The sequence below is a fragment of the Oncorhynchus kisutch genome, linkage group LG22 (genome assembly GCF_002021735.2).
Source record: "Oncorhynchus kisutch isolate 150728-3 linkage group LG22, Okis_V2, whole genome shotgun sequence".
Lineage (NCBI taxonomy): Eukaryota > Metazoa > Chordata > Actinopteri > Salmoniformes > Salmonidae > Oncorhynchus > Oncorhynchus kisutch.
In genome coordinates, this window is record NC_034195.2 from 11654891 (window position 1) to 11680546 (window position 25656).

General features: G+C 43.5%; 1 protein-coding gene across 2 annotated transcripts in view; it reads left to right on the forward strand.

Moving 5' to 3' along the window:
• LOC109866862 (forkhead box protein O1-A-like) overlaps positions 1–22385 on the forward strand; it is a 78132-nt gene extending 55747 nt beyond the window's left edge. The window contains exons 2-4 of one of the 2 annotated variants that reach the window (XM_020455741.2): positions 19594–19785; positions 20070–21547; positions 21684–22385. In XM_020455741.2, the coding sequence (XP_020311330.1) occupies positions 19594–19785; positions 20070–21512 (1635 nt within the window). In that variant the 3' untranslated portion in view covers positions 21513–21547; positions 21684–22385. The remainder of the gene's footprint in view (positions 1–19593; positions 19786–20069; positions 21548–21683) is intronic. The other variant, XM_020455740.2, reaches the window with a different exon arrangement.
• Positions 22386–25656: the final 3271 nt, after the last annotated feature.

Here is a 25656-nt window from a genome sequence, read left to right on the forward strand (position 1 = left end):
TCTACCAAGGGAATTATCTTCGATTATAAACTGGAATGCATATATCTTTGCAAACTGGAATGCAAATATCCGGAGGCTGCATTCATTGTAGCTGGGGATTTTAACAAGGCTAATCTGAAAACAACACTCCCTAAATTGTATCAGCAACCAGGGCTGGAAAAACCTTGGATCATTGCTATTCTAACTTCCGCGACGCATATAAGGCCCTGCCCCGCTCTCCTTTCGGAAAAGCTGACCACGACTCCATTTTGTTGATCCCTGCCTACAGACAGAAACTAAAACAAGAAGCTCCTGTGCTGAGGTCTGTTCAACACTGGTATTGCAACAACATTGACGAATACGCTGATTCGGTGAGCGAGTTCATTAGAACGTGCGTTGAAGATGTCGTTCCCATAGCAACGATTAAAACATTCCCAAACCAGAAACCGTGGATTGATGGCAGCATTCGCGTGAAACTGAAAGCGCGAACCACTGCTTTTAATCAGGGCAAGGTGACCGGAAACATGACCGAATACAAACAGTGTAGCTATTCCCTCCGCAAGGCAATCAAACAAGCTAAGCGTCAGTATAGAGACAAAGTAGAATCTCAATTCAACGGCTCAGGCACAAGAGGTATGTGGCAGGGTCTACAGTCAATCACGGATTACAAAAAGAAAACCTAATATAGGTTTACCTATATTACCTACCTAATATAATGTTTACATACCCTACATTATTCATCTCATATGTATACGTATATACTGTACTCTATATCATCTACTGCATCTTTATGTAATACATGTATCACTAGCCACTTTAACTATGCCACTTTGTTTACATACTCATCTCATATGTATATACTCTACTCAATACCATCTACTGTATCTTGCCTATGCCGCTCTGTACCATCACTCATTCATATATCTTTATGTATATATTCTTTATCCCCTTACACTTGTGTCTATAAGGTAGTAGTTTTGGAATTGTTAGCTAGATTACTTGTTGGTTATTACTGCATTGTCGGAACTAGAAGCACAAGCATTTCGCTACACTCGCATTAACATCTGCTAACCATGTGTATGTGACAAATAAAATTTGATTTGATTTGAGATATAACAAACTGACCCTAGCCCCCCGACACATAAACTACTGCAGCATAAATACTGGAGGCTGAGACAGAAGGGGCCAGGAGACACTGTGGCCCCATCCGATGATTCCCCCAGACAGGGCCAAACAGGAAGGATATAACCCCACCCACTTTGCCAAAGCACAGCCCCCCACACCACTAGAGGGATATCTTCAACCACCAACTTACCATCCTGAGACAAGGCCGAGTATAGCCCACAAAGATCTCCGCCACGGCACAACCAAAGGGGGGGTGCCAACTCAGACAGGAAGATCACATCAGTGACTCAACCCACTCAAGTGACGCACCCCTCCTAGGGACGGCAAGAGCACCAGTAAGAGCACCAGTAAGCCAGTGACTCAGCCCCTGTAATAGGGTTAGAGGCAGAGAATCCCAGTGGAAAGAGGGGAACCGGCCAGGCAGAGACAGCAAGGGCGGTTCATTGCTCCAGAGCCTTTCCGTTCACCTTCACACTCCTGGGCCAGACTACACTCAATCATATGACCCACTGAAGAGATGAGTCTTCAGTAAAGACTTAAAGGTTGAGACGGAGTCTGCGTCTCTCACATGGCTAGGCAGACCATTCCATAAAAATTTTGCTAAATAGGAGAAAGCCCTGCCTCCAGCTGTTTGCTTAGAAATTCTAGGGACAATTAGGAGGCCTGTGTCTTGTGACCGTAGCGTACGTGTAGGTATGTACGGCAGGACCAAATCAGAGAGATAGGTAGGAGCAAGCCCATGTAATGCTTTGTAGGTTAGCAGTAAAACCTTGAAATCAGCCCTTGCCTTAACAGGAAGCCAGTGTAGGGAGGCTAGCACTGGAGTAATATGATCAAATTTTCTGGTTCTAGTCAGGATTCTAGCAGCCGTATTTAGCACTAACTGAAGTTTATTGAGAGCTTTTTCCGGAAAGTAGAGCAATTTTATTTGAGACGACTGTGCAACCATTAAGATTAATGGTTGATCAGCTCCCTAATGATCAGCTCCCTAATGATCAGTGTTCACATTTTGTGATAATCGGTTAGGGACCCTTGGTCTTGTCACTCTGAGCTCCAAGTCTGTGCACTTGGTGGAAAGCCACCTTGTTTATGGTCTATAGAGGAAGTTTCAAGGCGGATTTAGGTAGAGTGCTTGCTGCGTATTCTGGTTGGACTATTATGATCCCTGGACCTGGGAACCTAGTTCCCAAATGGCTGCCTGCTGCTCCAAAGCCCGAGAGATAGACTGTCCCTTTTTATAATTACTTCAATATAATATACATTCATACCATTCTCATTCTCCAAGTGGAAATGTTGTTTGGATAGCTCAGAAACTGCACAACACTTGTGATAAATGGTTTGGTTTGGTTTATTTAATTGCATTTACTAGTTTACTGTCAATTTCTTTGTTGTTTTTGTTTGGAGAGCATGTGTCCAGTTTGTCTGTCATGTTTAAAATGTTGTGTGAACGTGCACTCTTTAGTGTGCGTAGATATACCTGGCCTGCGTGCCAAGAATAGGTGTGGCCAAATGTACACTACATGACCAAAAGTATGTGGACACATGCTCTTCAAAAATCTAATTCCAAAATCATGGGCATTAATATGGAGTTGGTCCCCTTTGCTGCTATAACAGCCTCCACTCTTCTGGGAAGGCTTTCCACTAGATGTTGGAATTTTGCTGTGGGGACTTGCTTCCATTAAGCCACAAGAACAATAGTGAGGTCATGCACTGATGTTGAGAAATCAGGCCTGGCTCGCAGTCAGCGTTCCAATTCATCCCAAAGGTGTTTGATTGGGTTCAGGTCAGTGCTCTGTGCAGGCCAGTCAAGATCTTGACAAACCATTTATGTATGGACCTCACTGTGTGCACAGGGGAATATTCATGCTGAAACAGGAAAGGGCCTTCCACAAACTGTTGCAACAAAGTTTGAAGCACCGAATCGTCTAGAATGTCATTGTATGCTCTAGCGTTAAGATTTCCTTTCAATGGAACTAAGGGTCCTAGTCTGACCCATGAAAAACAGCCCAAGACCATTATTCCTCCTCCACCAAACTTTACAGTTGGAACTATGCATCGGGGCAGGTAGCTTTCTCCTGGCATCTGTCAAACACAGATTTGTCCATCAGACTGCCAGATGGCGAAGCGTGATTCATCACTCCAGAATACCCATTTCATGAAGCTCCCAATGAACAGTTCTTTGCTGACGTTACTTCCAGAGGGAGTTTGGATCTCGGTAGTGAACCACCGACAGATGATTTTTACGTGCTACTTTCTTTAGCCCTCGGCGGTACGGTTCTGTTTGCTTGTGTGGCCTACCACTTTGCATCTGAGCCGTTGTTGCTCCTAGACATTTCCACTTCACAATAACAGCACTTACAGTTGACCAGGGCAGCTCTAGCAGGGCAGAAATTGGACGAACTGACTTGTTGGAAAGGTGGCATCCTATGACAGTGCCATTCTACTGCCAATGTTTGTGTATGGAGATTGTATGGCTATGTTCTTGATTTTATACACCTGTCAGCAACGGGTGTGGCTGAAATAGCCAAATCCACTCATTTGAAGGGGTGTTCACATACTTTTGTATATAGGTGTATTTAAGTGCCCATTTGAGGAAGTTCCAGGTAGTTAGTAACGTTTTGGGTAAGGAGAGGCAGTATCTGAGCCTGGTAGACCCCACCAGGAGAGGCTTTTTCTTTTGAATGCCGACATTTTGATGTCAAAACTTTGTAAATATTACCGTCACCTTTGAAACACCAGCGCAGTGTAAATAAATCCAAACACTCATTTGCACCTCTACTGTACTTGCATGCATCCTGCTGAATCTTGTACTTGAATGCCCTTATTTTACGCTGACACAGCGCAGCAGAGATGGGCTACAGATTTACCGCCAACCAATGGTCCGACCGATATAAGCAGAATTCAATATAATTCCAATGCAAGAACCCCCCAAAATGTAGCTCGCTAGTTTCATCTGCCCCCTGGCGCCGGGTCTGACCTGGTGACCGAACAGGCTACCAGCTGGGGGGATAGCTCCAGGGGCCATTGGGGGTGGGCTGGGCATTCATGGCCGGTTTGGCGGAGACCCAGGGGGGGGGGGGGGGGGTCTCGGAGTACCTGACCACCACACAGGCCTGTCTGTCGACACCACAGGGTCGTCAGCCTGCCAGGGGTGGTCAAATCTCCCATCCCTGAAGTTGAACTTTAACCGTTAATAACTGGCACACAAGAGCATGTCTAGACGTGCATTTTCCCATAATCAAATCCATTTTGGGATAAAGTGTAATATAGGATAAGGTGAGGACATCAGGGGTGGAGGAGGTGGGGTGAAGGCGTTCCGGGGGTGGGACAGGTCCGGTTCGAATGTTGGTAACTGTAGGGTGAGACCCAGAGAGGGGCACTCCATCCAGCCAGCTTCCTGCCCTGACCCATGGAACTTACTCTGCCCCCCAGAAGGAAAGTGTCACTCACCCAGTCACCTACCTCTAGGCCTCAGAAGCCCTCCACTCACTAGAGGCCCAGTAAAAGGGGGGACAGAAAAGCCAACCTCCACAGATGCTGCCCGCTCTGCTCTCCTGAAGGACAGTGTCACACACACCTATTTACATAGGCCTTCTCCCTGGGGTCTACCTGACTTCCAGGCAGGCTCCCACGGACCTGGTGACCTCTTCTACTGTCAAAGCACCCCTGTTTGGTTCTGACTCCTACCTCACCCTCCTTGGCTCTCTTTGGGCTTCACCCATCATCACGTCCCGGCCAGGGCTCAGCCACCTCCACAACCTCGCCCCCAAGGCGAACCTGGGCCCCACACTCTCCCGGCCACGAAGAACTCTATTGCTCTGCTGTCAGGAACCACCAGCACCTGGTGACCCAAACGCACACTGTGCACCTGGTAACCTATAACAGGCTCTGCACACATTGTAACCTGCTCTTTTTTATGTTCATAGAGTCCCAACTCTACGCTCAACAGCCTAAGTCCAACCATGTACTTTGTGACACCCCGCACCGCCCTTGCTCTGACTCTGAGTGCCCCGTCTGGGGGCCCCCGCGTGTACCTGGTGACACTATGACTTCCAGGAAGGCCACAGTGAGTCAGGCCTGACTCTGCCCCCAGGCCTGACTCACAGTCCAAGAGGACGGGCCCACTCTGTTTCTGGTCCCTGCTTCAATGCCTTCCCTCTCCCTGGGCCTGAGAGTCCAGCTTACTCCCTGGAAGCCCAGACCTGCAGGCCTCCACACCTACTCTCCCGTCCCAGTCCAACATCCCTCTCTCTGGGCATCACCCATGACCAAATAACTGTATGTATTTAACAGTGGATGAAGGATGTATTGCTGCCTCGATCAGAGCTCTGGCCTGACTTGGCTTTTTATTTGCAACTCTGCCTAGAAGGCCAGTATCCCGGGTGTCACCTCTTCACTGTTGATGTTGAGACTGGTGTTTTGCGGGTACTATTTAATGAAGCTGCCAGTTGAGGACTTGTGAGCCGTCTGTTTCTCAAACTAGACATTCTAATGTACTTGTCCTCTTGCTCAGTTGTGCATCGGGGCCTCCCACTCCTTTCTATTCTGGTTTGGGACAGTTGGCGCTGTTCCGTGAAGGGAGTAGTTCACAGCATTGTACGAGATCTTCAGTTTCTTGGCAATTTCTCACATGGAATAGCCTTCATTTCTCAGAGCAAGAATAGACTGATGAATTTCAGAAGAAAGTTATTTGTTTCTGGCCATTTTGAGCCTGTAATCGAACCCACAAATGCTGATGCACCAGATACTCAAGTAGTCTAAAGAAGGCCAGTTGTATTGCTTCATTTATCAGCACAACAGTTTTCAGCTGTGCTAACATAATTGCTAAAGGCTTTTCTAATGATAAATTAGTCTTTTAAAATTCTAAACTTGGATTAGCTAACACAACGTGCCATTGGAACACATTAGTGATGGTTGCTGATAGTGGGCCTCTGTACCCCTATGTAGATATTCCATAAAAAAATCAGCCATTTCCAGCTACAATAGTCATTTACAATATTAACAATGTCTACACTGTATTTCTGATCAATTTGATGTTATTTTAAAGGCCCAAAAAAATAGCTTTTCTTTCAAAAACAACAACATTTCTAAGTGACCCCAAACTTTTGAACGGTAGTGTATATTGACTCTATGCACAATCACAGGACTCTACACACTCACACTGACACAAACACACACTTAATGTTGTCACACACATAAAATGCACAGACATTCATGCTGACTCTACGCACACACACACTCACATATAATCATCATATACACTGCTGCTACTCTGTTTACCATATATCCCGTTTTACAGAGTGGTGCGACAAACAAAAAACATCCAGTCAGCAGCAGTCCTGTGGGAGAAAACAAGCCCAGTTCCTGTTGCGTCATGCTGATGACAGAGTCAGGATTTGACGTAAACAGCATGAGTCCATGGCCACTTCCTGTGTGGTGTCAACGGTACAGGCTGGTGGTGTAATGGTGATGGGAATGTTTTGCTGGCACACGTTAGGTTCCTTGATACCAATTGAGAAACGTTTGAACGCCAAACCATGTAGAATAAATGCCCCAGAGAATTCAGACTGTTCTGTAGGCAAAGGGGTGTCAAACCTGGTACGGGATGGGTGTACCTATAAAACTGGCCTCTGAGTGTATATTTGATCATTTAAAATTGTATTTATGCACTTAGAGAATATTCTTGTATAAGGAAAAGCACATTTTACGAATTTAATAAATTATTATTATTATCATTATTATTATTATTATTATGTATCTCTACCCCTACCACTCCAGTATCCCTGCACATTGTAAATATGGTATTGGCACTGACCCTGTATATACACTATAAACTCAGCAAAAAAAGAAACGTCCTCTCACTGTCAACTGCGTTTATTTTCAGCAAACTTGTGTAAATATTTGTATGAACATAACAAGAGACATAACAACTGAGACATAAACTGAACAAGTTCCACAGACATGTGACTAACAGAAGTGTCCCTGAACAAAGGGGAGGTCAAAATCCAGACGTGCTCAATGGGATTGAGATCCGGGCTCTTCGCTGGCCATGGCAAAATACTGACATTCCTGTCTTGCAGGAAATCATGCACAGAACGAGCAGCATGGCTGGTGGTATTGTGATGCTGGAGGGTCATGTCAGGATGAGCCTGCAGGAAGGGTACCACATGAGGGAGGAGGATGTCTTCCCTGTAACGCACAGCATTGAGATTGCCTGCAATGACAACAAGCTCAGTCCGATGATGCTGTGACACACCGCCCCAGACCATGTACCGATCGTGTGCAAGTGTTGTTACACATGATCTGCCACTGCGAGGACGATCAGCTGTCCGTCCTGTCTCCCTGTAGCGCTGCCTTAAGCGTGTCACAGTACGAACATTGCAATTTATTGCCCTGGCCACATCTGCAGTCCTCGTGCCTCCTTGCAGCATGCCTAAGGCACGCTCACGCAGATGAGCAGTGACCATCGGCATCTTTCTTTTGGTATTTTTCAGAGTCAGTAGAAAGGCCTCTTTTGTGTGCTAAGTTTTCATAACTGTGACCTTAATTGCCTACCGTCTGTAAGCTGTTAGTGTCTTAACGACCGTTCCACAGGTGCATGTTCATTAATTGTTTATGGTTCATTGAACAAGCATGGGAAACAGTGTTTAAACCCTTTACAATGAAGATCTGTGAAGTTATTTGGATTTTTACAAATGATCTATACAAAAGTATCTGGACACCACTTCAAATGAGTGGATTCAGCTATTTCATCCACACCCTTTGCTGATAGGTGTATAGAATCGAGCGCACGCCCATGCAATCTCCATAGACAAAGATTGGCAGTAGAATGGCTTTACTGAAGGGCTAAGTGACTTTCAACGTGGCACGTTTCAAACAAGTCAGTGTGTTAAATCTCTGCCCTGCTAGAGCTGCCCCAGTCAACTGTAAATGGAAACGTCTAGGAACAACAGCAGCTCCACACATGCTCATAGAACGGGACTGCCGAGGGCTGAAGCACGTAGTGTGCAATAGTCGTCTGTCACCGGTTGCAACACTGACTATGGAGTTCCAATCTGCCTCTGGAACCAACGTCGGCACAAGAACTGTTCGTCGGGAGCTTCATGAAATGTGTTTCAATGGCCGAGCAGCCGCACACTAAGAGTGGTGTAAAGCTCGCCGCCATTGGACTGTGGAAACACGTTCTCTGGAGTGATGAATCACGCTTCATCATCTGGTAGTCCAATGGACAAAGCTGGGTTTGGCGGATGCCAGGAGAACACTACCTTCCCCAATGCATAGTACCAACTGTAAAGTTTGGTGTAGAAGGGATAATGGTCTGGGGCTGTTTGTCTTGGTTCAGGCTAGGCCCCTTTGTTCCAGTGAAGGGAAATCTTAACGCTACAGCATACAATGACATTCCAGACAATTCTGTGCTTCCAACTTTGTGGCAACAGTTTGCGGAAGGCCCTTTCCTGCATGACAATGCTCCCGTGCACAAAGCCAGGCCTAATCGCGCAACATCAGTGCCCGACCTCACTATTGCTCTTGTGGCTTAATGGAATATTGTAACATGTAGCGGAAAGCCTTGCCAGAAGAGTTGAGGCTGTTATAGCAGCAAAGGGGGACCAACTCCATATTAATGCCCATGATTTTGGAATGAGATGTTCGGTGAGCAGGTGTCCACATACTTTTGGTCATGGAGTGTAGCTCACTTCCTTTCTCGTGTTCTTCTTATTTCTATTTCCCGTCTGTTTTTGTTCTACTTTATTTTATAGTACTACTGTTATTGATTACTGCATTGTTTGGAAAGAGCATACAAGAAAGGCATTTCACTGTGCTTGTGCACGTGACAATACAACTTTGGAACTTGTTGCCCTTTACATCCTTCTGCTGACCTTACAGTTTGCTTGAACAAAATAAGAAAACGGTGGTCATTGAGTGTGTGTGTGTATTCGTTCTCTTTAAGCTCTTCCCAGCAAGCATGGGACGTCCTCATGACATTTGGTGATGTTCCCATTTGGTCCCTTAAGGGTTTTGACGTGATGTTATCCCAATGACGTTCTGAGATTTTATTTTATTTATTAGGATTGTTCTAAGAACACTGAGTGATAGTCCCAAGGGAATGTTCTTTTGGGGACCTTTGTCATCTTCCCTGTAAGTTCTCAGCGTGTCACTGAGGACCATGTCAGGACCTTTTTAGGACGTTCTCACAACTTAAATTTTACTAGTCCTTAGGATGGTCCGAAGGCAACATTCTCTGCGGGACCTTTATATAGAGTTCCCGGTTTGTCCCAGGGGAGTTTTTAGGATTTTCTTGGGACGTTGTGCTATGATCCCCTTAAGGTCACATGAACTTTCTTGGTAGGTTTTGTCTAGATCCCGGTTTGTCCCAAGGACATTTTTAGGACATTCTTGGGACGCTTGTGTCATGGTCCCCTGAAGGTTTTTTTCACATTCTGTCATTGTCCCCTGGAGGTTTTTGTAACGTAATGGTCCCAGGTGTCCCAAACCACATTCATTACTTATAATACATCTCTGCACTTAGCAAAATAATGTAATCTGCACTGCTATTTTAGTTATCAGGTAATCTGACTATTCTCTCACTGATTTAATTTACTAATTTCAGCAATTTGAGTTTGGGGTTTCAGTAGAGTTTTTGGTGGGGCTCATTATTCCGTTTTAATGTTACTCCTGAATCACTATGATAAATGTAATAGTTTTTCTTCAGTGTATTTTTACCAGAGCTGACATTTACTTAGATGTGAAACGTGTAGGAAAAGGCCATCAGTCAATGATGCAGACATGGTGGTGTAGCAGGAGGATTGGAATGCTGTGAATCAAGAGGTTGTGAGTTCAAATCCCAGGTGACGACATGTTGAATAATAAGTACTGTATGAATAAACTTAACATCATGTGTGTCAAATATGTAAGTTGAAAACATTGTGTATGCTGTGGTTGTGACTGGATCAGTTTGGTTCACCAATCAGGGTCTTGATAGGCTTGGCAAAAGTAACAAGGGTGATGTAAAATGAAACTAGGGTGTGTGTGCCCTGGGTAAATAAAGAACACATTTGGGGTGGGTGTTTCTTTGTGACAATCAGGTGAAAAAGACCTCCAGGGGACCATGACACAGTGTCTCAAAAATGTCCCTGGGACTAACTGGGAACTAGGCAAAACCTCCATGCAACCATGACAAAAAGTCCAGATGACTTTAGGTGGCAATTTTGTGACATCCCTGGGATGTCCTAATGCCTCGTTATTGTTTGCAGGATTACTCCAGTACTTACTGTATTCAACTCAACTCAACCCACACACACACAGAAGGGAAGTGAGTCATGTGGAGACAGCGTTGCTTTAAACCTCTCTGAGTAAAGCCAGGCTAATCAGATCTTACATCACAAAACCCACTGGCCAAGTCGGGCTTGGAAGAGAGAAAAAAAAGTTTTTTTTTGTCACATACACCAGATAGGACTAACTATTCACTTGTCATTGTCACTTCACCAAAAAACTATAACGTTGTTTTCATACAGTATATATTCTCTTGTGACTGAAAAACATTGCAGTTAATGTTGAGATGTGTTCTTTACTTGAACTCTGTGAAGCATTTATTCGGGCTGCTATTTCTGAGGCTGGTAACTAATGAACTTATCCTCTGCAGCAGAGGTGCAGCGGTCCTCATGAGAGCCAGTTTCATCATAGCGCGTGATGGTTTTTGCGACTGCACTTGAAGAGACTTTACAAGTTCTTGAAATGTTCTAGATTGACTGACCTTCATGTCTTAAAGTTATGATGGACTGTCGTTTCTCATTGCTTACATGAGCTGTTCTTGCCATAATATGGACTTGGTCTTTTACCAAATAGGGTTATCTTCTGTATACCCTTGTCACAACACGACTGATTGGCTCAAACGCATTAAGAAGGAAAGAAATTCCACAAATTAACTTTTAAGAAGGCACACCTGTTAATTGAAATGCATTCCAGGTGACTACCTTGTGAAGCTGGTTTAGAGAATGCCAAGTGTGTGCAAAGCTATCATCAGTGTGTGCAAAGCTATCATCAAGATGAAGGGTGGCTATTTGAAGAATCTCAAATATAAAATAGATGTTGAGTTATTTAACACTTTCTTGGTTACTACATGATTCCATATGTGTTATTTCATAGTTGTGATGTCTTCACTATTATTCTACAATGTAGAAAATAGTACAAATAAAGAAAAACCCTTGAATGAGTAGGTGTTCTAAAACTTTTGACCGGTAGTGTATGTGGTTGTGAAATTGTAACTCAACTTACTGTCATCTAGGTATATTGTTTGTCAGTTATGTTCTTCATTATTGTGTTTTTGACGGAGAAACGATTTGTGTGGGGAACTATTTCCATTGTCGTTTACTGAGCTCTTCAAACTGTTTCTCTGGGTGTCTTTTGTAATGCTTCCCGGCCCGCCTGTTAAAAGAAAACCTTTTTTTGATATTTTCCCCTCCCTTTGTTCTTTCTCTCTCTCTATTTTCTCTCTGTTTGATGGTGTAGGCAGTTAGGGTGTGTGTGTGTGCGCATGTGCATGCTTCTGAGGGGGAGTTGATAGATGAGTGGGAGAGGGTTGTACAGGTGAAACAGGGTGGAGTTCTACAGGAAATGTGTTACTCAGAGCTATTGTGAAAAGGATTACAACCATTGGTTGTGTGTGTATGCATATTCGTGTGTATATGTGCTGCTGTCAGTGAAATGTAAAAAAAAACACTATTATGCTCTCTGTTTTGTTTCTTTTTAAATCACACCGCAAGGCTAGCACCTCCCCTCCCTCTCTGGCTCAGAGTGCAAACCTCAAAGATCTACACATATTTTTTAGATTATATTCAAGGTTCTAGACCTTTTCAACAGTCAAAACAATAACATGTTCTACATGCAAGCGCAACCAAGACCTTCCCCAGTAAACATCCAATCCTGCAGATCACCATAATTGTTAACTACCTAGTTAGTTGGCTAGCTAGCACAAAATTATAAGTTAGTATTTATTGATCCAACCCAAAAATTTAACAAATGAATTATATACACACATTGACTTGTTGCTACCAGATCCACGAAACAAAATCATCAGAAAATGTTTATTTCCCGTTTATTATCCGTTTAATCTGATGGTGTTACATTTGGCTAGCACAGCAAATAACCAGAGCTAGCATTGTGAAGGTAGACAAAGATCAGCTTACCTTGTTAGCCAGCTAGATAGATTCATTTATCTCACGACAGCCAACAATATAACTAAACTAAATGTAGCTAGCATACGAGTCCAATGTTTGACGGCCACATTGTTTAGCTACATCAAAGTTAGCTAGCAGCAGTAATTACCCCACTATCGACCTCTCTCTCTCCCCCTCACTAATCTCTCTCTCCTAGCTCTTCATCTGCTTCCTCCAAAACGCAACTTTATTTTAAGCAGGTGTACTGCCCACTTAGTTTCAATTAAGGAACATACTGTAGTTTTAATGAACCGCTAGCTTGTGCTAGACGTGTATTATAAACCTCACGTTACGAGACCAAGCTAGGTGTTTGTTTACATGTAGTAAAGCTTATAATACAAATGCCGCACCTTGTGGTGATAATGTTGAACTGCATATTAATTACTCCAGGATGATACATTACATGAAGCAAACAAATTGCAACTTTACTTCAACCATCATGTATTTTGAGAGTGACCACTGTGAAGGGTAACTTTTACATGGGCTGCAAAGCAGCTATGTAGTAATGTGTGAGTTCCATCTTTGTATGGCTGACCGGCCAGGACACAAACCCTAACCAAATGACACTTGTAGCTAGCATGCTAATCACTGGAGAAGGAGGACAATGAGTGTAGCGGAATGAAACAAATCGGTGCAAAGTTGCAGGAGGAGATCCTCCCGTAGCAGAGATGCTTACAGTATTAAAATATAGATACCGTCATGATAGACAGGAGGATACACTACTTCAAGTCTCAAGGGGGATGACATCACATTGGCTACTAGAACTCACATGCAGCTCACCTCTACTACAGTCACAACCCTTTCACCTCCTCCTATGCCAGCGACAGTATAACTCAGCCACCGACTGTGTGATCAGAGTCAATGTAGCAGAATTAGAAAATCCACAAAATTAATTCTGTGGGTGCTAGATTGACTCAGTTCACACAGTTTGCTCTGCTGGCTGCTGAGTTTGATGCGGAGGAGGACGAGGTCAGTGAGTGTAGAAGAGAGGTGAGTGTGTATCACATGTGAGCTAGTTGACAGGTGAGTGCTAGGCTCTTTCTCAATTCATCATTACTCGATTCCTCTCCTAGTCTCCTTCTAAAAACCATTGGAGAAGTAGGTCAGAGGGGAGGGACTTTGTACCTTCTCCTCCAATACAGTTGCAATACAATACAGTTGAGGAGATAGGATGCAAATACTCAAGGAAAGACAAAGTGAGAATGCCCTAGTAGCCATGGTGTGGTGACGTCACCCGTCCTGAGACCTAAGGTACTGTCATCCTAGCCCAACCAAGATCAAGGTTTTGGTATGATAATAGACGCTGCTTTGTGGGTATGCAGTGTTGTTGTGGACCGGCGTTGCATCCTAGGTCAGCCATACAGGGATTGTTACAACCACAGCAATGATCAAGGACGTCAACTGCAGCTGCAAATCTGTGCGATATCATCAGACAATGTGAGAGTGAGTGACAACCAAATAAAACAGAAACAGTGACTGTTCAATGACCAAAAAATCCACTATACTTAATTAAACACTTTACACTTTATTTCATATCATACATATCATGTAAATCGAAGGATGTGTGTGTATACATGTAGCGTAGACAAAACATCATTAGGAAGGACGTGTGTATATACATGTAGCGTAGACAAAACATCATTAGGAAGGATGTGTGTATATACATGTAGCGTAGACAAAACATCATTAGGAAGGATGTGTGTGTATACATGTAGCGTAGACAAAACATCATTAGGAAGGACGTGTGTATATACATGTAGCGTAGACAAAACATCATTAGGAAGGATGTGTGTATATACATGTAGCGTAGACAAAACATCATTAGGAAGGATGTGTGTGTATACATGTAGCGTAGACAAAACATCATTAGGAAGGACGTGTGTATATACATGTAGCGTAGACAAAACATCATTAGGAAGGATGTGTGTATATACATGTAGCGTAGACAAAACATCATTAGGAAGGACGTGTGTATATACATGTAGCGTAGACAAAACATCATTAGGAAGGATGTGTGTATATACATGTAGCGTAGACAAAACATCATTAGGAAGGACGTGTGTATATACATGTAGCGTAGACAAAGCATCATTAGGAAGGATGTGTGTATATACATGTAGCGTAGACAAAGCATCATTAGGAAGGATGTGTGTATATACATGTAGCGTAGACAAAGCATCATTAGGAAGGATGTGTGTATATACATGTAGCGTAGACAAAACATCATTAGGAAGGATGTGTGTATATACATGTAGCGTAGACAAAACATCATTAGGAAGGATGTGTGTATATACATGTAGCGTAGACAAAACATCATTAGGAAGGATGTGTGTATATATACATGTAGCGTAGACAAAACATCATTAGGAAGGATGTGTGTATATACATGTAGCGTAGACAAAGCATCATTAGGAAGGATGTGTGTATATACATGTAGCGTAGACAAAACATCATTAGGAAGGATGTGTGTATATACATGTAGCGTAGACAAAGCATCATTAGGAAGGATGTGTGTATATACATGTAGCGTAGACAAAACATCATTAGGAAGGATGTGTGTATATACATGTAGCGTAGACAAAACATCATTAGGAAGGATGTGTGTGTATACATGTAGCGTAGACAAAACATCATTAGGAAGGATGTGTGTATATACATGTAGCGTAGACAAAGCATCATTAGGAAGGACGTGTGTATATACATGTAGCGTAGACAAAGCATCATTAGGAAGGACGTGTGTATATACATGTAGCGTAGACAAAGCATCATTAGGAAGGACGTGTGTATATACATGTAGCGTAGACAAAGCATCATTAGGAAGGATGTGTGTATATACATGTAGCGTAGACAAAACATCATTAGGAAGGACGTGTGTATATACTTGTAGCGTAGACAAAACATCATTAGGAAGGACGTGTGTATATACATGTAGCGTAGACAAAACATCATTAGGAAGGACGTGTGTATATACATGTAGCATAGACAAAACATCATTAGGAAGGATGTGTGTATATACATGTAGCGTAGACAAAACATCATTAGGAAGGATGTGTGTGTATACATGTAGCGTAGACAAAACATCATTAGGAAGGATGTGTGTATATACATGTAGCGTAGACAAAGCATCATTAGGAAGGACGTGTGTATATACATGTAGCGTAGACAAAGCATCATTAGGAAGGACGTGTGTATATACATGTAGCGTAGACAAAGCATCATTAGGAAGGATGTGTGTATATACATGTAGCGTAGACAAAACATCATTAGGAAGGACGTGTGTGTATATACATGTAGCGTAGACAAAACATCATTAGGAAGGACGTGTGTATATACATGTAGCGTAGACAAAACATCATTAGGAAGGACGTGTGTATATACATGTAGCGTAGACAAAACATCATTAGGAAGGATGTGTGTATATACTTGTAGTGTAGACAAAGCATCATTAGGAAGGACGTGTGTATATACATGTAGCGTAGACAAAACATCATTAGGAAGGACGTGTGTATATACATGTAGCGTAGACATAACATCATTAGGAAGGATGTGTGTATATACATGTAGCGTAGACAAAACATCATTAGGAAGGATGTGTGTATATACATGTAGCGTAGACAAAACATCATTAGGAAGGACGTGTGTATATACATGTAGCGTAGACAAAACATCATTAGGAAGGACGTGTGTGTATATACATGTAGCGTAGACAATGCATCATTAGGAAGGACGTGTGTATATACATGTAGCGTAGGCATAGCATCATTAGGAAGGACGTGTGTATATACATGTAGCGTAGACAAAGCATCATTAGGAAGGATGTGTGTATATACATGTAGCGTAGACAAAACATCATTAGGAAGGACGTGTGTATATACATGTAGCATAGACAAAACATCATTAGGAAGGATGTGTGTATATACATGTAGCGTAGACAAAACATCATTAGGAAGGATGTGTGTGTATACATGTAGCGTAGACAAAACATCATTAGGAAGGGCGTGTGTGTATATACATGTAGCGTAGACAAAGCATCATTAGGAAGGACGTGTGTATATACATGTAGCGTAGACAAAACATCATTAGGAAGGATGTGTGTATATACATGTAGCGTAGACAAAACATCATTAGGAAGGATGTGTGTATATACATGTAGCGTAGACAAAACATCATTAGGAAGGACGTGTGTATACACATGTAGCGTAGACAAAACATCATTAGGAAGGACGTGTGTGTATATACATGTAGCGTAGACAAAGCATCATTAGGAAGGACGTGTGTATATACATGTAGCGTAGACAAAGCATCATTAGGAAGGACGTGTGTGTATATACATGTAGCGTAGACAAAACATCATTAGGAAGGACGTGTGTATATACATGTAGCGTAGACAAAACATCATTAGGAAGGACGTGTGTGTATATACATGTAGCGTAGACAAAGCATCATTAGGAAGGACGTGTGTATATACATGTAGCGTAGACAAAACATCATTAGGAAGGACGTGTGTATATACATGTAGCGTAGACAAAACATCATTAGGAAGGATGTGTGTATATACATGTAGCGTAGACAAAACATCATTAGGAAGGACGTGTGTGTATATACATGTAGCGTAGACAAAGCATCATTAGGAAGGACGTGTGTATATACATGTAGCGTAGACAAAACATCATTAGGAAGGATGTGTGTGTATACATGTAGCGTAGACAAAACATCATTAGGAAGGATGTGTGTATATACATGTAGCGTAGACAAAGCATCATTAGGAAGGACGTGTGTATATACATGTAGCGTAGACAAAGCATCATTAGGAAGGACGTGTGTATATACATGTAGCGTAGACAAAGCATCATTAGGAAGGACGTGTGTATATACATGTAGCGTAGACAAAGCATCATTAGGAAGGATGTGTGTATATACATGTAGCGTAGACAAAACATCATTAGGAAGGACGTGTGTATATACTTGTAGCGTAGACAAAACATCATTAGGAAGGACGTGTGTATATACATGTAGCGTAGACAAAACATCATTAGGAAGGACGTGTGTATATACATGTAGCATAGACAAAACATCATTAGGAAGGATGTGTGTATATACATGTAGCGTAGACAAAACATCATTAGGAAGGATGTGTGTGTATACATGTAGCGTAGACAAAACATCATTAGGAAGGATGTGTGTATATACATGTAGCGTAGACAAAGCATCATTAGGAAGGACGTGTGTATATACATGTAGCGTAGACAAAGCATCATTAGGAAGGACGTGTGTATATACATGTAGCGTAGACAAAGCATCATTAGGAAGGATGTGTGTATATACATGTAGCGTAGACAAAACATCATTAGGAAGGACGTGTGTGTATATACATGTAGCGTAGACAAAACATCATTAGGAAGGACGTGTGTATATACATGTAGCGTAGACAAAACATCATTAGGAAGGACGTGTGTATATACATGTAGCGTAGACAAAACATCATTAGGAAGGATGTGTGTATATACTTGTAGTGTAGACAAAGCATCATTAGGAAGGACGTGTGTATATACATGTAGCGTAGACAAAACATCATTAGGAAGGACGTGTGTATATACATGTAGCGTAGACATAACATCATTAGGAAGGATGTGTGTATATACATGTAGCGTAGACAAAACATCATTAGGAAGGATGTGTGTATATACATGTAGCGTAGACAAAACATCATTAGGAAGGACGTGTGTATATACATGTAGCGTAGACAAAACATCATTAGGAAGGACGTGTGTGTATATACATGTAGCGTAGACAATGCATCATTAGGAAGGACGTGTGTATATACATGTAGCGTAGGCATAGCATCATTAGGAAGGACGTGTGTATATACATGTAGCGTAGACAAAGCATCATTAGGAAGGATGTGTGTATATACATGTAGCGTAGACAAAACATCATTAGGAAGGACGTGTGTATATACATGTAGCATAGACAAAACATCATTAGGAAGGATGTGTGTATATACATGTAGCGTAGACAAAACATCATTAGGAAGGATGTGTGTGTATACATGTAGCGTAGACAAAACATCATTAGGAAGGGCGTGTGTGTATATACATGTAGCGTAGACAAAGCATCATTAGGAAGGACGTGTGTATATACATGTAGCGTAGACAAAACATCATTAGGAAGGATGTGTGTATATACATGTAGCGTAGACAAAACATCATTAGGAAGGATGTGTGTATATACATGTAGCGTAGACAAAACATCATTAGGAAGGACGTGTGTATACACATGTAGCGTAGACAAAACATCATTAGGAAGGACGTGTGTGTATATACATGTAGCGTAGACAAAGCATCATTAGGAAGGACGTGTGTATATACATGTAGCGTAGACAAAGCATCATTAGGAAGGACGTGTGTGTATATACATGTAGCGTAGACAAAACATCATTAGGAAGGACGTGTGTATATACATGTAGCGTAGACAAAACATCATTAGGAAGGACGTGTGTGTATATACATGTAGCGTAGACAAAGCATCATTAGGAAGGACGTGTGTATATACATGTAGCGTAGACAAAACATCATTAGGAAGGACGTGTGTATATACATGTAGCGTAGACAAAACATCATTAGGAAGGATGTGTGTATATACATGTAGCGTAGACAAAACATCATTAGGAAGGACGTGTGTGTATATACATGTAGCGTAGACAAAGCATCATTAGGAAGGACGTGTGTATATACATGTAGCGTAGACAAAACATCATTAGGAAGGACTTGTGTATATACATGTAGCAGGGCACTGTCCGTCTGGCCTGTTTATTTGATTTCACTCCCACCTCCTTCTCGTATGAAAAACTGGCAAATTAGTTTTCCCTTTCAAGCCCAATAGGCCATGCCATACCTATGTAGCTCATATTGAGTGGCTGGGACTGTGGCAGCCCTTGTGTGTGTGCACGTGTGTGTGTGCGTGTGTACGTATGTGTGTCATGTGGTGTAACGAGGCAACACTTGATCTACAAGTAGTTGGAATTGTCTCCTCAAATACACACTGACATGTCACACCATGTAGTGTTTCGTAGGGACATTAGGTCAGGTTAGATATGGATTATTTAATGGAAGAATACTGGGGAGGAAGACAAAGTTACACCATCATCGGAAATCAGAGGACAGACTTTATTTGAGTATAGATTGTATCCTGAAATGTTGAAGACAACTAAAGCCTGAATGGTGTTATTAGCAATGTCTATTATAATGTTAAATCCAAACTCTCTCCTCCCCTCCAGAATTCCATCCGCCACAACCTGTCCCTCCACAGTCGTTTTGTTCGTGTGCAGAACGAGGGGACAGGGAAGAGCTCGTGGTGGATGCTGAACCCCGAGGGAGGGAAGAGCGGGAAGTCCCCCCGACGTAGAGCTGCCTCCATGGACAACAACAGCAAGTTCACCAAGAGCAGAGGACGGGCTGCCAAGAAGAAGGTAGGAAGGAGCAGAACAGTACATACACTTTCTATCATCAGCTGTATTTCAGCACCTCTACAGTGTTTGTTTGTCAATATGGGAAAGTGAATAGATTGGGGCTCATCACTTAGGCCATTATAGGTTAATATGAGGTGCCACAAAGTGCTGAAACTATAACAATCTCTAATTTTACCTACTGTGCAGAGTTGTTCTGCACGTCTGTCAGCTTTGTGTCAGTGGCCTGTCCACCTGTGTACCTTTGTCTACCTGAGCTCACCTCTGTCCCTCTCCTGTCTCCCCAGGGGGCTCTCCAGGACGGGGTAGTTGGGGGTGCAGACAGCCCGGGAGGCTCCCAGTACTCCAAGTGGCTCGGCAGCCCCAACTCCCACAGCCACAGCAATGATGACTTCGAGGCCTGGACTACCTTCCGGACGCGTGCCTCCTCCGACGCCTCCACCCTCTCTGGCCGTCGCTCTCCCTTTCTGGAACAGGACATCGACCTATCAGAGGCCGACATCCATATGGGCTACCCTGGAGGGATGGGGCCTAAGATTACCTCCATGGCCACCCTGCCCAGCCTATCAGAAGTGGGCCTGGCCGGCTCCATGGGGGGTCATCATCATGGTCACCATGGAACAGAGAATGTCATGGAGAGTCTCCTTGACAACCTCAACCTGCTGTCCCCCAAGAATCAAGGCCAGCTGGTGGTATGTGGCGGGCCTGGGTCTGGGCCCGACTCCTCACGGTCCTCCCCCTCCTCCATGCTTCAGAACAGCCCCTATAGCTCCCCCTCCATGAACCCCCAACCCCAACAGCAGGAATACAGGAAGTGCCTCTATGGCCAGGCTGGGCCAGGCATGAACAGTCCACATCTCTCCCCCATCCCCATGCAGACGCTGCCAGAGAGCAAGCCTCCAGGGTCCTTTGCACACTTCCGGAGCCATTACAACTGCCCTGCTGGGCTCCTTAAGGAGCTGCTGACCTCTGAAGTAGCTGACCCCCGTGGTGGGGGTGGTGGGGAGGCCATGCCCAACATGGAGACAGTAGTGTCCCAGTCAGGGAGAGGGCGAGGAGGAGGAGGGCGGATGCTGCCCAACTACAGCAGCCAGGGGCAGGTGGGACAGGTGGATGGGCACGGAGGGGTGAAGATGATGAGTCCCCCTCCTCAGCAACACACACGACACCCTCAGTCCCACACTCAAAATCCACACCCTCACCCACATATGCAGCCTTTCCACAGCCAGGGCCAGTGCCCTCCCCCATCTGGGCCCTCCATGAACGGCTGTGGCCTGATTCCCCTGACCAGCCTCAACCACGCTGGGGGCCCTGCCCGTGTAGCCAGCCTCAGGACACACATCCACCAGCTACAGCAGCGGCCCCACAGTGGTGGTGGTCACCCAGTCTCAGGCCATCACAACCACAGTCACCACCACAACGGAGCTCCTCCACCCAGCTACAGCAGCAGTGCTAATGGTTATGGGAGACCAGGTCCAGGTCCCAGCTCTGCTCATCCCCAGTCCCACCACCACCACCACCATCATCATCATCATCATCAGGAGAGGCTGCCTAGTGATCTAGACGACATGTCCATCGAGAGGTTTGAGTGTGACATGGAGTCTGTTCTTCATGACACGCTGATGGACGGAGACTCGTTGGACTTCAACTTTGACCCCATGGTGACCACCCAGGGGTTTAGTCAGGGGGTTGGGGTGAAGACCACCACACACAGCTGGGTGTCTGGCTAAGACACACACACACCTCTCCGACTCAGAGCAGACAGGTTAGTGTATAGAGATGCAATATAATACAACAGTGTAAATATAATATCATATATTTACTATTAAATTGTGTCTCAATGGTAAATGTTTTGCAAATCCTTTAATAGATTCATTATGCAGTTATTGATGGTTTTACAGTTTTGATTTTTCAGATTTTTCAACATTCTCCACTGGCCTTCATTAAGAGAATGGAAGAGTGTAAAGAAACCATTGCCCCTCTCCAGAGGACTATCATCAGCCCGTCCCAATTCTGTCACTATCCATTGCAGATATGTAAGGTGGAAGAAATCAGGTGGAAGCTCCATCACTAAACTGTGTTCACATATCTAGACCCTTTAGATTTGCAAAGATCAAGGGGTACGGAGGGACTGCGCTGGCTGAGACTGTGAGGGAAAGGCTGGTCTGAAGTTGGCCTTGTAAATATAGCAGCACAATACCATTCACTTCAACAGTACTTGGAAGAAGCTGGAGACTCTTAAAGCAATGTTTTATTGTGAAAAATGTTTTGTGTTTAGTATGTCATTTAATTTTTTGGGGATCTCACATTATGTTTTTGCGAGTGTGTATTTATCTTTTTTTAGTTTGGCTTTAGCTCTTCAAAAACAACTGGAATGGAGTCGGTTCTGTTTCACATTCAAGTGGGGTCTGTCCCACCCTTCAAGGTGCTTCTCTATAAGGTTGTCCCAAAAAGTTTGACATATTATGTCTGAGTAAGATATTATCGATGTAAATATGCTACTATACTTCAAACATACAGTGCATTCGGGAAAGTATTCAGACCGCTCAACTTTTTCCACATTATGTTACGTTACAGCCTACGTTAAGTCCGGGTTCTTTCTAAAATTGATTCAATCGTTTTTTTCCCCCCGCTGAAATGTCACATTTACAGAAGTTTTCCGACCCTTTACTCAGTACTTTGTTGAAGCACCATTAGCAGCGATTACAGCCTTGAGTCTTCTTGGGTATGACACTACTGTCAAGTGTGCTCACTCTCCGGCCTCTAGGTCACCAGGCTGCTCATTATGGCGCACACCTGTCACCATCGTTACGCGCACCTGCGCATTATCAGACTCACCTGGACTCCATCACTTCCCTGATTACCTTCCCTATATATGTCACTCCCTTTGGTTCCTTCCCCAGGTGTTATTGTTTCTGTTCCAGTTTCATGTCTGCGTAGTTCGTGTTTCGTGTTTTGTATTATGTTTTCATTTATTTATTAAATGATTCACTCCCTGAACTTGCTTTTCCGACTCCCAGGACACACATTACAACTACAAGCTTGGCACACCTGTAGTTGAGGAGTTTCTCCCATTCTTCTCTGCAGATTCTCTCTAGCTCTGTCAGGTGGGATGGGGAGCATCTCCAGAGATGTTTGATTAGGTTCAAGTCCGGACTCTGGTTGGGCCACTCAAGGACATTTAGAGACTTGGCACACCTGTAGTTGGGGAGTTTCTCCCATTCTTCTCTGCAGATCCTCTCAAGCTCTGTCAGGTTGGATGGGGAGCATCGCTGCACAGCTATTTTCAGGTCTCTCCAGAGATGTTCAATCACATTTAAGTCCGGGTTCTGGCTGGGCAATTTAAGGACATTCAGAGACTTGTCCCAAAGCCACTCCTGCATTGTCTTGGCTGTGCTTTGGGTCGTTGTCCTGTTGGAAGGTCAACCTTGGAGCAGGTTTTCATCAATTATCTCTCTGTACATTGCTCAGTTCATCTATGCCTCGATCCTGACTAGTCTCCAAGTCCCTGCCACTGAAAAACATCCTCACAGCATGATGCTGCCACCACCATGCTTCACCGTAAGGATGGTCCCACGTTCCTCCAGACGTGACTCTTGGCATTCAGGCCAAAGAGTTCAATCTTGGTTTCATCAGACCAGAAGATCTTGGTTCTCATGGTCTGAGAGTTCTTTAGGTGTCTCTTGGCAAACTCCAAGTGGCTGTCCTTGTGCCTTTTACTGAGGAGTGGCTTCCGTCTGGCTACTGTTTCATAAAGGCCTGATCGGTGGAGTGCTGTAGAGATGGTTTACCTTCTGGAAGGTTATCCCATCTCCACAGAGGAACTCTCCAGCTCAAGGCCCTTCTCCCCTGATTGCTTAGTTTGGCCGGGCGGCCAGCTCTAGGAAGAGCCTTAGTGGTTCCAAACTTCTTCAGAGTTTCATAGCAAAGGGTCTGAATACTAATGTAAATAAGGTATTTATGTTGTTTATTTTTAATACATTTGCTAAAAATATATATTTAAAAAACTTTTCGCTTTGTCATTATGGGATATTGTGATGTCGTCATGGGGTATTGTGTGTAGATTGATGACAAAAGAAATGTATTTAATGAATTTTAGAATAAGGCTGTAAAAGTCAAGGGGTCTGAATACTTTCCAAATGCACAGTATATGCTATATGCTGTGTGTATATTTGTGATACAAATATTCTTACATTTTTTCATATTTCCCTAAAACCAGAAATGTCTTAGTTTCTCTCAGTCTATGCATTAAAAAGCCTTTCAAACTGCCGATGTTCTATGTTGAACCTTGTACCCAGGAACCAGTCCAGCATAGGAATAGCCATAATCACAGTGATTTATATATCAGTGATAGTACATATCAGACTAGTTCAGTGATAATAGATTCAGTGTATTTCAGTGACAGGACAAATCCGAGAGGTGTAGCAAGGGGTTACTTATCCAACATTTTAGGCTATTCTCACCTGAACCTTTCATCGGTCTTCCATTCTCTCCCTCTTCAAGTCACCCCTACAGTTACTATTCCTAATTCCATCTACTTTTCTCTCATCATCTAATGTATTTGACAATCAAACTCTCCCTTCCTGGCCTTTCTCAAATCAGCTCACTTCCCAATACACCACTTGTTCTCTCTCCCTCTTCCAAAATATCTCCCTCCCACTCTCCTGAATTTGATTTTACTCACCTCTCTTTATGCCTTAATATTCTCTTACACTTGATCTCTACTCCTTCCTTCTCTCTCTCGCCCTCTCTCTGTCTCTCCCTCCCTGCCTGTGGGTGTGAGGGCGCTGTATGCTTTAGTGGTCATTTGGAAGGCTGATAATGGAACCTAGTTTAACTCACAGAACACAGGATTTGAGCTATTTTCTTCCATATGAGCCCTGCATCTTTGCTTCCCTGTTTATCACGGACCACAACGTGTTACCCAACTAACCTGATGTTTTGGAGTCAGTGTACTTATTCTACAGGTAACTGCCAAAATAATAACACACAAAGTCAATTGAAAGCAGGTGCTTCCATACAGTTGTGTTTCCTCAGTTAATTAAGCAATTAACATCCTATCCTATCCTCCAATTAACAACATCCTACGAGGAACATTATTTTGACTACCATGGCTATGCCACCATAGGATGACAATGCCCCATCCACAGGGCACGAGTGGTCACTGAATGGTTTGATGAGCATGAAAACAATGGAAACCATCTGCCATGGCCGTCTCAGTCACCAGATCTCAACTGAATTGAACACTTATGGGAAATCCTGGAGCGGCACCAGAGACAGCGTTTTCCAGCACCATCAACAAAACACCAAATGATGGAATTTCTCATGGTAGAATGGTGTCGTATCCCTCCAATAAAGTTCCAGACACTTGTAGAATCTATGCCAAGGCTCATTGAAGGTGTTCTGGCTTGTGGTGGCCCGACAACCTATTGAGAAACTTTATGTTTCCTTTATTTAAGTTGTATAAGTCGTATGTTCCTTCTCGACAATGGAACAAAAATAACAATATGTACATAAAGTAAATTGCTCAGTAGAATAAATTAACATTTTAGCATAAGTATAATACATTTATAGTCCAATATTTACACGTTTTGGAGAATGGGGGATTGGGGGGCAAGTGTTTAAATTGTGCTGTATTTATCAATAATAATTAGAGGCTGGTAGCAGCAGTTGTGATATGTGTGTGTGAGTGTGTGTGTGTGTGTTTGTTGGTGTGTGTGCGTGCGTGTGCCCATGTCTGTCTGTGTGGGTGAGTGAGTGCATGTGTGCTGAGGTGCGGAGAGTCATTGCAGGTGGTCAGTCCAGTTCAAGTGTTCAGCAATCTGATGGCTTGTAGACTAGAAACTGTCTCTGAGCCTGTTGGAGTCAGACCTC